Source organism: Megalopta genalis, chromosome 3, assembly GCF_051020955.1.
Source record: "Megalopta genalis isolate 19385.01 chromosome 3, iyMegGena1_principal, whole genome shotgun sequence".
Taxonomy (NCBI): Eukaryota; Metazoa; Arthropoda; class Insecta; order Hymenoptera; family Halictidae; genus Megalopta; species Megalopta genalis.
In genome coordinates, this window is record NC_135015.1 from 22,859,695 (window position 1) to 22,873,190 (window position 13,496).

General features: G+C 50.7%; 2 protein-coding genes across 8 annotated transcripts in view; both read right to left on the bottom strand.

Moving 5' to 3' along the window:
- Window positions 1-1,376: 1,376 nt before the first annotated feature.
- On the bottom strand, window positions 1,377-8,711 carry LOC143259183 (uncharacterized). Its single transcript, XM_076520380.1, has one exon. The coding sequence runs from the start codon at window positions 8,664-8,666 to the stop codon at window positions 8,364-8,366; it is 303 nt and encodes a 100-aa protein (XP_076376495.1). The 5' UTR covers window positions 8,667-8,711; the 3' UTR covers window positions 1,377-8,363.
- A 173-nt stretch (window positions 8,712-8,884) lies between these two features.
- Chi (LIM domain-binding protein 2 Chi) overlaps window positions 8,885-13,496 on the bottom strand; it is a 154,356-nt gene continuing 149,744 nt past the window's right edge. For 5 of the 7 annotated variants that reach the window (XM_076520374.1, XM_076520373.1, XM_033473761.2 and 2 more), the window contains 4 exons: window positions 11,852-11,984; window positions 10,549-10,673; window positions 9,769-10,011; window positions 8,885-9,023 (listed from right to left, as the gene is read on the bottom strand). In XM_076520374.1, coding sequence (XP_076376489.1) covers window positions 8,922-9,023; window positions 9,769-10,011; window positions 10,549-10,673; window positions 11,852-11,984 — 603 coding nt within the window. In that variant the 3' untranslated portion in view covers window positions 8,885-8,921. Of the gene's footprint in view, window positions 9,024-9,449; window positions 9,589-9,768; window positions 10,012-10,548; window positions 10,674-11,851; window positions 11,985-13,496 lie in introns of those variants that run through there. The other 2 variants (XM_033473762.2, XM_033473765.2) reach the window with 2 other exon arrangements.

The window sequence follows — 13,496 nt, forward strand, 5'->3', positions numbered from 1 at the left end:
TTCCTACATTTTATGTCACAATTCCCAATGCATCCCGTTACCGCTTCCCTTTCCGAATTCTGACTTTTGCTCGATTCACACTACTCGCGATAAATTTAAACGTTCTCTTGTCCGGCTTGCGATTTACTTGCACTACTAAAATTTCGACAAACCGAGCTACCTCCTCGCACATCGTGTGCTCCAGAAGCAAAATCCAAAATTTTCACGCCCGCGTCGATTAGGCTTGAACCGTCCGAGAATAGAATCTGCAAAATTTCGGACACGTTTAACGGTATTAAAGCTAATAATTTCAGTTAAACGCGTTGTTAAATTTGCTGTATTAAAGCAGCAACGATTATTTTGACTCCGACAGGGGTTGCTTTTAGTTTTAAAATTGTCCCAACAGATTAACGAATAGCATATGCGTAGTACGGATTGCCATACTTATAGCATATTGTTTGCGCTTTTAACATTCAAAACTCTAGAAGAGACTTCTAGCAACGCATCGACAACAATTTTATGCGCCTGCGAATTGTAATTACTTAGTGATAAGCAATTTTCAGTTTTATCTTCGATCGTTCGATATCGCAGCAAATGATTCGTGCCGCTTCTCTCGTAAGAAGCAATGGAACATTCGGCACGAATTATCCGCTGCTTTCAAACAGCCTAACAGCGCCAATGTCATGCAGCGGCAAAACGCCCAAACTGCTCGCCAAAATTATCGACTATGATAACTTTGAATGCACCACAGATGGCGCTCCATGCAAATCTATGGTAAATGTATATAGATTATCGACAGATAATAAATTTTTATCACCACATAAATATTAATTCGATTATTATTATTGCTTACCAACGAGAGAGAGAGGAATTAATTTACAATAGATCTTGTAAGAGTGAACACGGTTATTTCAATATCGATTTTTCTTTATCGTATTGATTTAAGTTTTCGCCGCAGACTTGGGACACCCGCCGACAGATGTCGCGCGCACGAAGTGTTACCGCGCGGCGAATTGCAGGGAACTGTTGCTTGGCGAACAGTTTGAGCGATTTGCCGCTGCATAAAATTGGCGCTGTTAGGCTGTTTGAAAGCAGCGGATAATTCGTGCCGAATGTTCCATTGCTTCTTACGAGAGAAGCGGCACGAATCATTTGCTGCGATATCGAACGATCGAACATAAAATTGAAAATTGCTTATCACTAATTAATTACAATTCGCAGGCGCATAAAATTGTTATCGATGCGTTGCTAGAGGTCTCTTTCAGAGTTTACAATGATAAAAGCGCACACATTGTGTCTCCGGAGTCGTACAATGAACGACCTTTATAGGGGGGTTTTAGTTCGAGCGCCACCGCTGGATAGAAAATGAGGAATAGTAAATATATGTAGACAGCGCATCGAATATCATTTTTTTATTAACGTTTTGTCAGTTACAATTTTGATTACATACATATAATGTGGATTCTTCTTTAAACACATGTCGCTATGATACAAATGACGAGGATAAAAATTTGGAGTGCGTAAAAATGTAATTAGATGACAATTCTTTTTTTTGTTTGTTTGCTTTCTTTCATCCCTTTTTCTCTCTCTTTCTTTCTCTATCATCCCTGCTCTCTCTCTCTTACACGCACGCTACGCACCCACATGCACACACACACATATACAAGCACGTTCTCTTGCTCTTTCATCCGTTTTCTCGCTCTCCTCTCTCTTTTCTCTCTCTCTCTCTCTCTCTCTCTCTCTTATTACTTCATTGGTCATGGCGATGGGCCAACTTTGAATGTATATTAATATAATATACCGAGCTGGCCCATATCCACTAAAAAGGGGCATGGGGTAAAGTGTAATTAATCCCTTGATTGCGATTTTCTCTTTACTCTTACATCGTCCCTAATTCGCTAATATTTTGTGTTTCTCTTTCATTTTGTTTCTCTTCGTCCTTTATACACTAGATCGGTGCGCGTTCGTCGCTCAAAACTGGTCCGGTGTTTAGCGATCGATCGACGCGCTGATCGAGAACCTCATCAGTATCTTACACACCGACCACATAGGCACGGATTAGTGCCAAATTCAGAGGGCAGGATATTTACAGGTGAACGGAAACGGCGTCGCCCGGCTTCTCCACACTCTCTCTCTTTTTCTCTCTTTCTCGCTTCGACGACCTCGAATTCCCTCGTTCCCAAAGCCGCCAATTCGTTCGTTCCAAGAATTCGCGTTTCGAGATCGTGCAAGACGATATTGCGAAATTTCTATGCAACAAGGCCTAAGACGCTATCGACGGTGTCGATCCCGACTCGGAAAGGGGGGAGAAGTTAAACTAGGCTTCAGTCTTTCCTCTCCATCGCAATCTAATCCCACAAAAATGATCACTTCAACTTCCCCCCTCGCGAGCAGGACACTGGAACGATCTTCCGGAGATATAGCCTCTCTTGCATCCTACTCACCGATTCACCGGAAGCGACCATACTTATTACAAACGCGAGAGAACACTCGAGAACCAAGATTCGCCGAACGTATCGCTAGTGAACGCAACCGTTTTGAAATCGAAGTCGAGCGGGGTTGTTGGGGTTGGGGTTGAGGTGGGCGGGAGGGGGTCGAAATACGTCTCGACTTTCGGGGAAGATCGCGAACAGGTCCGTCCGAAGATTCGAGGGAGAGAAAGACGAGATGGCGACCGAGATGGACGCGTGGCACGCGACGAGAAGGGAAGCACATGGAGGAAGAAAGCGAGAGGTTTCGGTCCTCCGAACTTGGAACGACGCGATCAGCCTTCTCTCTTCGGGGCTCCGCGGGAATATGGGACCGTCTTCGACCGAATGCCGAGGAATCGAGCGCTTTAGGATTACGATCTCGCCTCGCCTCGCCTCGCCGATCTCCGATTCTCCGGTCGCTGTCGATTCGAGTCTCTAGGATTTAAAGCCTGGGATCTAGGATGTCCTGAGACGAACAGGCGATTCTCTCTTCCGCGTGTTCGGCTGCTCGGTCCAAAGGCCGCAAATAACACTTCCGAGTGCACCGTCGTATAACTCCTCTGTATCCCTGAGCCAAAATCTACTTGGGACCTTTCCGACTTAGAACCGAAGCCTCTCTCTCCCTCTCTCTCTCTCTCTATCTATCTCTCTCTCTCTCGCTCTCTCGTTCTTTTCTCGCACGTGATCGCTTCCGCGTTGGTCGTCAGTCGCTGTGGACGGAAAGGAATCGATCTTTTTCTCCGCTCTGCCTCCGGAGGACTCGGCGTCGATCGGACGTAGAAGAAACGTTTAGTTTCGTTGGTAGGAACTCTACGTTGCGATCGACGGAAAGGAGAGACCGGGTCGGGTCGGGCTGCCGCGGATGAAACGACCTCTTCCGGGGTGAAGGGGATCGTCTCGATCGGTACGCGACAGGTTCGCGCGCTAAAGATTTCCTTCGCGGAGATCGCTGGAGGATCGGTAGAGGATGGGGGGAGGGGAGCAAGCAAGGGGGACACCGTCGTCGCGTTCGAGCGGAGAAGACGCGAAATCGATCGACGAGGAGCTCTCTCGACGAAGTCAGCCGTCGCCGTGTCATCCCCTTTCTCCTTTTTACACGAGTTTAAAAGCTAATTTGTATAATTCCCTCGGGGAGCCTGGACGAGGACCTCCGAGTGTCTCTCCCGGAGCAATTCCCGCGGCTCTCCCTCGTCGGCGTCTCGTCGGCGTCTCGTCGGCGTCTCGTCGGATCGCCTCGGCGCGTCTCTCGCTTCGCCTCGTTCGCGCGCGACGTTAACGAGGGAGAACGGTGCGAGGGTGCGTTGCGTTCGCGCAGCCCCGAAATGCATCGCCGGGATCCCAGAACGATTCCAGAGAGAACGCTGCGAGCCCTGTTCCTCCGACGATACTTTGGTCTAATTTATTTACAATAATTTCATTCCGGTGGCGATTCATCCGCGGATCGGAGACTCGAACGATCGACGAAAAGGAAGGCGACCTCGGTCCTTGCCCCGTTCCCCGATCGCGTTCTCGACGATCCTACGATCGAAGACCGTTCGCGACTGCATCGTGTACTTTCGCGGGCCAACAATTTTTTAATTTCTTCCGCCTATTTGCTCGATCGTTTCCCGCGGTAATCTTCTCCTCTGGCTCTCTTTCTCTCTCGCTCCTGTCTCTCGCGTCGGTTAAATTCAATTCGCATTATTAGGGTATAATAATTAATTAATTAATTAATTAATTATAATAGTGTCATTATAATTCGTAATAATATACAACATTTGTCAATAGATCATTTATCCTAAAACCCACTGCATGCTCGTGTCGAAATAATCATTTAATCCTGCTCTCTCTCTCTCTCACTCTCTCCCGCTCTCTCGCTCTAGCTCTAGCTCGCCTCGCTCGCTCTCGTTCAATCATTCTTACTCGCATTTGCTCGCATATACATGCTCCCGACACATCGAATTTCTTGCGTTTTTTTTCGTCAGGCATACAGCTTTTGTTTCTTTTTTTTTTTAATTATATTAGAAATACTCCTATCTCTCTCGCGCACGCTCTCTCTCTCTCGCTCGCTCACTCTATCTCTCTCGCTCTCTTTCCCTCGCTTTCCACCGTTTCCCTTCGCACACTCTCACGCCGTGGGACTGTACTGGCTTCGCGCGTAGCTTATCTATCTAATTCAATGATTTGTAGTTGCAACCGTTACGTGTGTCCATTGTGTGTTCGCGCGAGCGCGCGTGTATCCGTGTGTTTGCATTTCCTGGTTTCTCCGCTTCCGTTTCGGAGAACACGATATTCGCGTGGTACGCAAGATGCTCGCCGGAAGCGATGCCCAAAACGCGACCACCGCGATCGATCCTCGACATCCGGCCGTGGAATGGAAACAACGAACCCTTCGTCTCCTCTCCGTCTTCCCATTGTCTATAGTCGAAAAATCTGTCTCTATCTATGCGCGTTCGTATCTCCGTGTGTGTTTCCGTGTGCGCGATGACGCGTGTGGTGCGTGACCAGTGTGTATACGATGACTTTGTACATGTTCGAAGAAAATTCGATCGTTCGCCAGAGACGCGCGTCCTAGGTGGAACCACCCGAAAGCGCAGAGTTCATGGACGTGATGAAACGCCGACGTTCGTGCCCACCCCTCGCGCTCTTCCTCTCATTCTCTCTCGCTCTCGCTCTCTCTCTCTCTCTCTCATTTGCCGCCGACCTATCGATCCTTCGCAAACAGTCGTACTTCTCGCTCCGAAACGGTCCGCCTACGCTAACCGCTCTCTGCGCATACGCTCGACGACCACGCGAACCGATACAGGCGGAACGCAGACGAACCGTTACATTCGATCCGCTTTCACGCTTTTCACCGTTCAAAATTCCCGCGGATCGAAGCTCGAACCAGTCCTCGAATCCGCGATAAAATATCCCGGAAGAATAGTAGCTCGATCGGTGTCTGCCGATCGTGTCTCGTTCGACGGACGATTCTCGTCGGAAGGAATCGCGTTCGACGACGGTAGCTGGACGATCGATCGATCGAGGTCTCGGATCCGCGGCTCTCGGTTCTCCGATCTATCGAGCGATCGTTCGACTTCCTCGGACGTTGGAGCATCGATCTACGATAATCGTGACTCGTTCGGCGAACAATTTTTCCTAGGAACGAACCACGATCGACTGCTGGGAAATCGTTCGAGCTTCGATCCCGATCCCGATCTCGAGGAACACGCGTAGTAGCGCGTTGGTCCGGGTTGGATCAGGGTTCTCGTTTCGCGATCGGCAAGCAGAGCTCGTACCAACGTCGTGTCTTCCTGGTGACACCCGCTCGATCGTGAGACAAACTAATAAATATATTTATAGCTCTATATGCATATGTATATATAGTATATACGTGTTACGTGTGATGTGATACGTGTCACGATACAACTAGGGCGATGTTCCTTTCTTACAATTAGAGTTTAACCGTAGCTACGAGCGACGACTTCGAATCCGCGAGAGGCTTCGCGACTTTCGGAACCCGAATTGGTGGCGGCGACAGGGGGTGGTGGGACGTTGATTTCCTCGTCCTCGCGACAATTCCGGTGGACGGGGGATGCGCAACGAGACGGAAGAAGGAAAGAGAAAAACGCGCGACGGCTAGATTCGAAGACCGCGTTCCGCGGCGACGACTCGAGGGGGTCTTGGGCCGCGTTCCCACCCGACCGCTTCATCGATTTCGCGAATTTGGACCGATAGAGCGCGATTCGCACAGGTGGGAAGACGGCTGAACAAGGCTGAACGCGGCGGATAGAGCACGCTTTCGAATCGTCGGGTATCGCGCGCGTATAATGCCCCGTTCTGCTTGGCCCGAGAGCTCGAACAGCTTGAGAAGGAAGAGAACACAACGAATCACGAGGATTAATACAAAAAATAGGAACAAACGTATAAGCATACAATGAGGAACATATATATAGAGATATATATATATATATATGTGTGTGTGTGTATATATATATATCATGTACAAACGTAACGCGCAAGGAACTTCATACTAGAACGATTTTCACGGTGTGTACGTAATCGGTGCCGCGTCGATCGTTTCCTCCGAATATACGTGTCTCTGCCGTGTGTTTCTCTGTTTGCGAATGTGTCTACGTGTCAGAGATGTCGCGAATTTAAGTATCGGAGGTCCGGGGAACCGCGACGGCGGCGACGACGCGAGGTCGCCGTGCTGCGACCACGAGAAAAGGAGAAACCAAGAGATTAGGTCACACAACGAATCCGGACGTGGGTACGCGCTGTGCTGTCGAGGTTCGAGGATGCTCGACCGTGATTCCGACCGACGGAATTCGCGGACGTCGCGCGGACGTTCCGCCTGGTGTTCGCGACACCGTCGACCATCGATGACAATAAAACGATTGCGCTTCTCGGTTACAAAAACTCGGACGCGCCGTCTTTCGATTCGGGGCGATCGGGGCCTGGGCATCGGCGTTCGATCGGGCTCCGCGCTTCGACATCTTCGATTCCATTTGAGACGGTCCTGGTTTTCCGCGCGCACACCCACGCGTTTCTCTTTCTTTCTATCTTTCTCTCTCTCTCTCTCTCTCTCTCGCTCTCTCATCTTTCATTCATCCCCGACAACCCCCTCCCCTAGTTCGACACCTCGCACCGATGCTTATTCTTTCGCTCTCTCTCTCTCTCTCTCTCTCCCTCTCCCTAATCTCTCTCGCATACGTTTGCACAATACGTCGTACTTACCATATACCTCTTACAATAACGTTTTTTTTTATATTCATTTATTCTATTAATTATATCAATACTGTTGACGGATAGAGATTCATTCACAGCTCGCACCAGAGCGAATGATCGTCTCTGCCGCAGCGCGTTTTTACCATTTTTTCGTTTTCCCGCTCTCTCTCTCTCTCTCTCTCTCTTTCGCTCTCTCTCTCTCTCTCTCATACTTTTCTCTCGTTCTCTCTTTCTCTCTCTTTAAACTTCGACGTGCGTTTCCCCAAACCCCGCGATCACCCCCCTCCCGATCCCATCCCCCGAGATGCGCGTTTTTCACTGCCAGTCATCGATACACCCCCACCGTTCGTTTGTATTCGTTAATTGTGTTCGTACGCTGAACTGCACACAATCGACGATAATTATGTTTCATCATTCTTATTTTTGTTTATCACACGAGCCGAAACGTCGCACGGTCCATATCGGATGGTGCACGGTGTCCCCGGAGGCCCCGTGGCATTTTCCGGCCCCACGTTTTCCTGGTCGAGGTCGGTCCCGGTCCCGGTCCCGGGTCGAGGAGCCGCGCGGAACACCGCGGCTCGGTTCTCCTTGTCCTCTTCGCCCTCGCCCTCGATCTTTCCTCCTTCATCCGTTCGAGGATCGAAAACAACAAAAAAACCGGAACAGAAGAGACGCGGCGTGTAGAGCCCCGAACGGGAACGTGCTACCATCTTCAGCCTCGACAGCATGGTGTAAACGGGTAGGTCACAGCACACGAGAAAGGATCGTCGAATCCGAGCAAAGGTGTAACCCCATCGTCGAGAAACGCCTCGGACACGCACAGCAAACGCGCGGGCGCGCGCTCACGCACCAGTCTATCTCTCTCTCTCTCTCTCTCTCTCTCACTCTCTCTCTCTTTCCCTCTCGCTCTTTCACGCCATACACTCTATCTCTCTCGCTCTCTCGCTCTCATTCTCACTACATCTGTTTCGTTTTAAAATTCCAGAGCTGTGAGTCCGTGTCGTGGTCGTCGTCGCGTCTAGCTCTCCCCGGAAGCAGCGGAGGATGATCGTCGCATCTCTCTGTCTCTCTCTCTCTCTCTCTCACTCTCTCTCTCTCTCTCTCTCTCTCTCTCTCTCTCTTTCTCTCTCTCGAGTTCGGTCCCGTCCGAATTCGGTTCTCGAGCACGCAGAGCGGACGCGCGTCGACGCGGCGTCGATGCCATTTTCCCTCTTTTTTAGTTTATCACTTTTGACCACGCTGGGCTATGTAGTACTCGAGCTGGTGCAAACAGATCAGCTGCTGCAGCAAGCTCTGCAGCGGGTCTTGGCCCTGAGGTTGAGGCGCGGCCGCGGCCGCGGCGGCAACGGCGGCGTGTTGTCCTTGGTGGAGCGGCGGGTGCGCGATGCCTCCACCGGTAGGCTGAGCAGCCGGCGGCGGCGGCAGCATCGCGCCCGCTGGACCCGACTGCTCGGCCAACAATTGTCGTTGAAGCTGTTGCGCTTGGTAATGGGACACCGCGACCAGTTCCGAGGATTCCATCCCCATGGAGACCGCAGCGGCTGCTGCAGCCGCGGCGTGGCCTAGCTGCAGGTGCTGCTGGTCCGCCGGATGGCTCGGCAGGCCGGCCTGGTGACAGGCCAGAGGGTGCGCAACCCCGAGGTGCGACAGCCTGCCGGCTCCGGAGCCAGCCGAGGCCAAATAGGCGCCGGGGAGGTTTAGGTTCTCGCCCCGCTAGGGAGCCACGTTCTTGGGCCTGCGCCCCCGTCGCCCCCTGGTGGGGGGGCGCGGGGACTCCTGGCCTCACTGGCTCACCGCGGGGCTCTTCTTGTCTTGTTGCTGCTGATTGGCATCCTGCGATCCCTGTACACCGCCCGACGCGCCTCCTTGTCCACCTTGAACACCCTGCAACAGGGTCACACACACGTTTCCCTTAGCACCCTTACGTTACATCTCGTCATCATCACCATCATCATCATCATCATCATCATCATCATCATCACCGTCGTCATATATCATCATCATCATCATCATCGTCGTCATTATTCTATCATCGTCGTCGTCTCATCGTCGTCGTATCATCATCATTCGTTATATTATTATCATCGTCGTCATTTATCATTATTATTATTAGTTATTATCGTCATCATCATCGTCATCAGCGGTCCCCTCTTTTCTCTCTTTCCGAGCAGTCTCTAGAGTATACACCCGGGCTGTCCAACTTCGCGAGAGCAAATCGGGCGTGTTCCCTCCGGTATCCAAGTACGCTAAGCTTTTTGTAGCCAGGTGACTACCGCCTGCCTGTGTCTGCCTCGCTCGGAGGCTCTGCGCTCCGGCTGATTTTACGTCGCTAACGTTCTCTATTTTTCGTCTGTTAGCAACGCGGGCCCACCCCCGTGGGACAGCACGGGTATACACCTGCCTAGCGAGCCTGTAGATTCTAGAGCTTTCAGGACACTGCTGGTATCGCCTGGAAAAGCAGAGCAGATCGTTTTTAAAATCAACGAGGTAGAGAGGAACGCACAGGGCGACGAGAGATTACGAAAGACGGTCAATACTACTACACCCTTGTACTATTGACCTCTCCCCGAGACCACCTACTCTGCTTTACCGAGCGGGACACGCTTAGTAGAATCGAAGGGTCAATTACCTGACTACCGGGTCCTCCTTGTGGCGGTCCGGGACCGCGGTCTGGCGGCCATGAGTTTCCCGGGGTCGGCTCCGAATGGAACTGGTGAGGGTGCGGGGGTGGTCCGCCCGACGTGTCGTGACTGTGCGGGTCCAGGCTGTTCGTCGCGTCGTACTGCGTGTTCTCCAACCTCGTGATCAACCGCTCGTCTTCCTCGCCGAAGTCGCCGCCCATCAGCGACGGCTCACCCACCACCATCACGTCCTACGATCGAAAAAATTTGTCGGTGTCCACGCAGCCTTCCGAACGGTATATCTCTTTTTATCTCGTCGAAGTCGCCGTGGAAAAATCGATATTTATCCGGAGATCGACCCGCGTAGCTTTTGCTACCCCGCTGTGTTGGCGAGTGCGTACGCGCGGAACTATTAAATATTATATAATATTCTATATGTAATTATATAATATAGACGATGCATCGTATGCTATCGTCAACGTGTAACGATGCAGCGACGACGATACTATGCGGGTAAATCGCTATAAAAAAGCAATGTTTCCGGTGACACAATTCTTGACCCAAAATTATTTACATATTCGCCAAATATTATCTATTCGCGACATATATTTTATCGAATGGAGAAAACGCGTCCTATATCGTATTTGCTAATTTTTTAGGAAACGTACGAACTGCTGTCGCGTGTCGCTGTCGCGTGTCGAGTTCGCGTAAATAAAGTTCTACCGTATTGGGATGCCAAAGATGGACGGAGAGAGACGGTCGTCCGAATCGAGAGGGTCGGTGCTCACCTGCGACGCCAGAGAAAAATTAGGCCCTGGCGATCTCTTTTTGCTGGGCGCCGGTGGCGCGTTGTTGCCGGGGCCCGAGGTGCTGCCCTTCCGCTTTCTTCTTTTGCTGGCCGGCCTCTGGGACTCTGTAAGAACATGTCGGCGATGAGACGGTCGCGCTGCGCACAGCGTCACTAGCTGACGACGCTAGCCATGTAGCAGCGCGCTAAGAAACTTCAGACCGCTACCCAGCATATTGGACCTTTCTCTCACAATCAAAGGTCTCTGACACACACAAGCATGCATGCATCGGTGGACAGAAAACAGAATAGAATATAATGTACACGTCTCTAGGATGAACGGCCATCGTTCGCCATCAAAAGCTACTTAAGAAAAAGAGAGCCCGCGCACTCACGTAGAATCTTTACAGAGAAACACGCATCGCATACGACTGATCCGATTAAAAAGGCGGCGCGGTCGCTCGGTTCCATGATTTCGCTGACCTTGAACACGATTCAGACGGAGGGAACGGAGGATAACGGTCGGGAAGGAAGGAGCGAAGACGACGATGGCGGCGGCGGCGGCGTCGGCGTCGGTTGGAACAGGAAACGCGGTGCACGCATACGCATGATAAAAACGATAGATAAAAGCCCAGCGAGAAGAAGAAGCGGTGAAGGTGCACGCAACGCGTCGCCGATCCTGAAAAATCGAGGAATCGTGCTATCTGTCGGCGAACATCTCGGTCGCCTTTGCGCTCGGATCGCACGATCCCGCGACCGTGCAAGCTTTTCGCGAGCGAAACAATCTCTTTCATCGACGTTTTCGCGTGCTGCTGCCGAGGTCGGGGTATATTAATTCACCCGAGGAGACGCGGGAACAGGGTGCGACGATCGACGGGGGTGGTCCAACCTTGCGGAAGCGAAAAACTTCGAGGCAAGTTCGCAGTCTGTCGATTATTTTGCCTCCTCCTGGTTAATGTCTGGTAATTAATTGCCCTTGCAATCGTTTTGCTTACATTTTTAAATTCGACGTTATCGAATCAAAGGCATTGAGTGTTTTCGATAAAATTTCGATCCTAGGGATCCGTGTCGTCGCACCCTATACGAAGCGAGGATCGTTCGAGGTTCGAGGTGGATCAGGAATAGCGGGAGAGGAGGTTGCTGCGGCCGTGGAAAGCGACTGGAACCGAGATCAGTGACGCGACAACGAGTCGACGACGATTCTCCGTCGTTAGTCCCGATCAAAAACCAAATCCTGCGGTAGACTGGTCGGCCGTTTGGCTCCACTGGCTGGTGCTTCTCATGTAAAGCAACTGTTCGTCTACCTCTCTTACCCGGCGGGGCAACCATCCTCTGCCATTTCTGGAACAAGGTCGTCTTCAAGCAGTCCCGCGGTGACAACGCGTACGCCTTGTGCCTCGACATCAGCTCCTGCATCGGCTCCAAGATCACGCATAACTGGAATCATAGAGAGGTCGCGGTCACGCGCGATATCTTCTCGCGTTTCAACGACTAGAGTGGACTTGCACCCCCGCTGAACGAATCTCAAAATATATATATATTTGTATGCTCCGTTAAATAAATAAATTTATACGAGCATGTTCATTATCCGTTCGGATTATCCGTTCGACGCAGCCGTCTTTGTATTCGTTTTTTATTACGCTCGTCGTCGTTGCGCAACGATTCGCAATCCAGGATCTCGAAGCGACTTCAATTTTTCCAACGCATGGTACGAGTTTCGACATTCTCGCGAAAACCGTGGATCTCTTTGGGTTAGCTTCGACCCGGTCCGTTGGAGCAGTCGGTAGAATCGCGAAAAACGGTGCACGTAGCTCGACGACCGCGTCTCGCCCATCGATCACGATCGGAAATCGAAATCAAAGGCGAAAGAGTGTCGCGCGCGAAAGGTTATTTAATGCGACGCGACATCGGCGCGGAACTTACCCATGCTATTAATATGAAAATTATCGTATACGGCCGTGTGTGTACCGGTTGAAAATAAACTTGCTGAAATATATTCGGGCGCGACAACGCCGCGGCGCTCTCATGCTGGCAAATTAAATTCGGTTTACGTTTGGCTTATAATAAAACTGGGAATCCATTTTACATTATTATTACTATCGGCGTTAATAATAATAACAACAACAATAACTATAATAATAGTAATAATAACGACAATAATAACAATAACTGTATTATTGTTATTGTTGTTGTTATTATTATTATTATTATTATAGTAAGAGCGTTATATTCCGGCGCAGGCCTTTGCGTTATTACGATGACAATTAAAGTAATCGATGGCGCGTGATTGGATGATAGAGGCGGGAGCGACGGCGGCACGAAATTTTACGAAATTTCGCTCGGTTTTAATTAATGCCGCGTTAATATCGGCTCGCGATTCCTGATCGATTCGTCGCCCGGCTCGCGCGATTGTTCGCCGGCCGTGCGAACACGGATACGCGGGAAATTTCGGGAAAAATGTCTCCGAAGACCGGAAACGTTTCGACACTCGTCGGGCCGTTCTCGCGGCGGCTTTCGATCGACGACGACACAACAATCGTTTCAGCGAGCAGCGAGCAGAGAGCAGCGACACGCGCCAGTGAAAGCGCTTCCGAACGTGCAAAGAAGGTGGATCGTAACCCGGATGCGCGCGGCCGTACTTTCGCGAGCCGATCTCCGCGCGATTCGAACATCGATTTTTTGTTCGACTTCCTTCGAGAGTCAAAAGTCCGTAGAAACGTTACGTCCAGACCGTGGTCTTTGCGCGAGATAAAAATTTACGGGTAACAGGAATTAAATAAAAGTTCATTTGTTCTATCGACGATGGAACAGAATCGGCTAAAATGTTCCCGTCGTTCTTGCGGCGAACGGGAGAAAAAAACCCGAAGGAACGTGCGGAAAGTGTAGAATTAGAGCAGCGAATAAATGAAAGAAAAACGAGCGTCTCTCGAGGCTTCGATTTCCATTTGC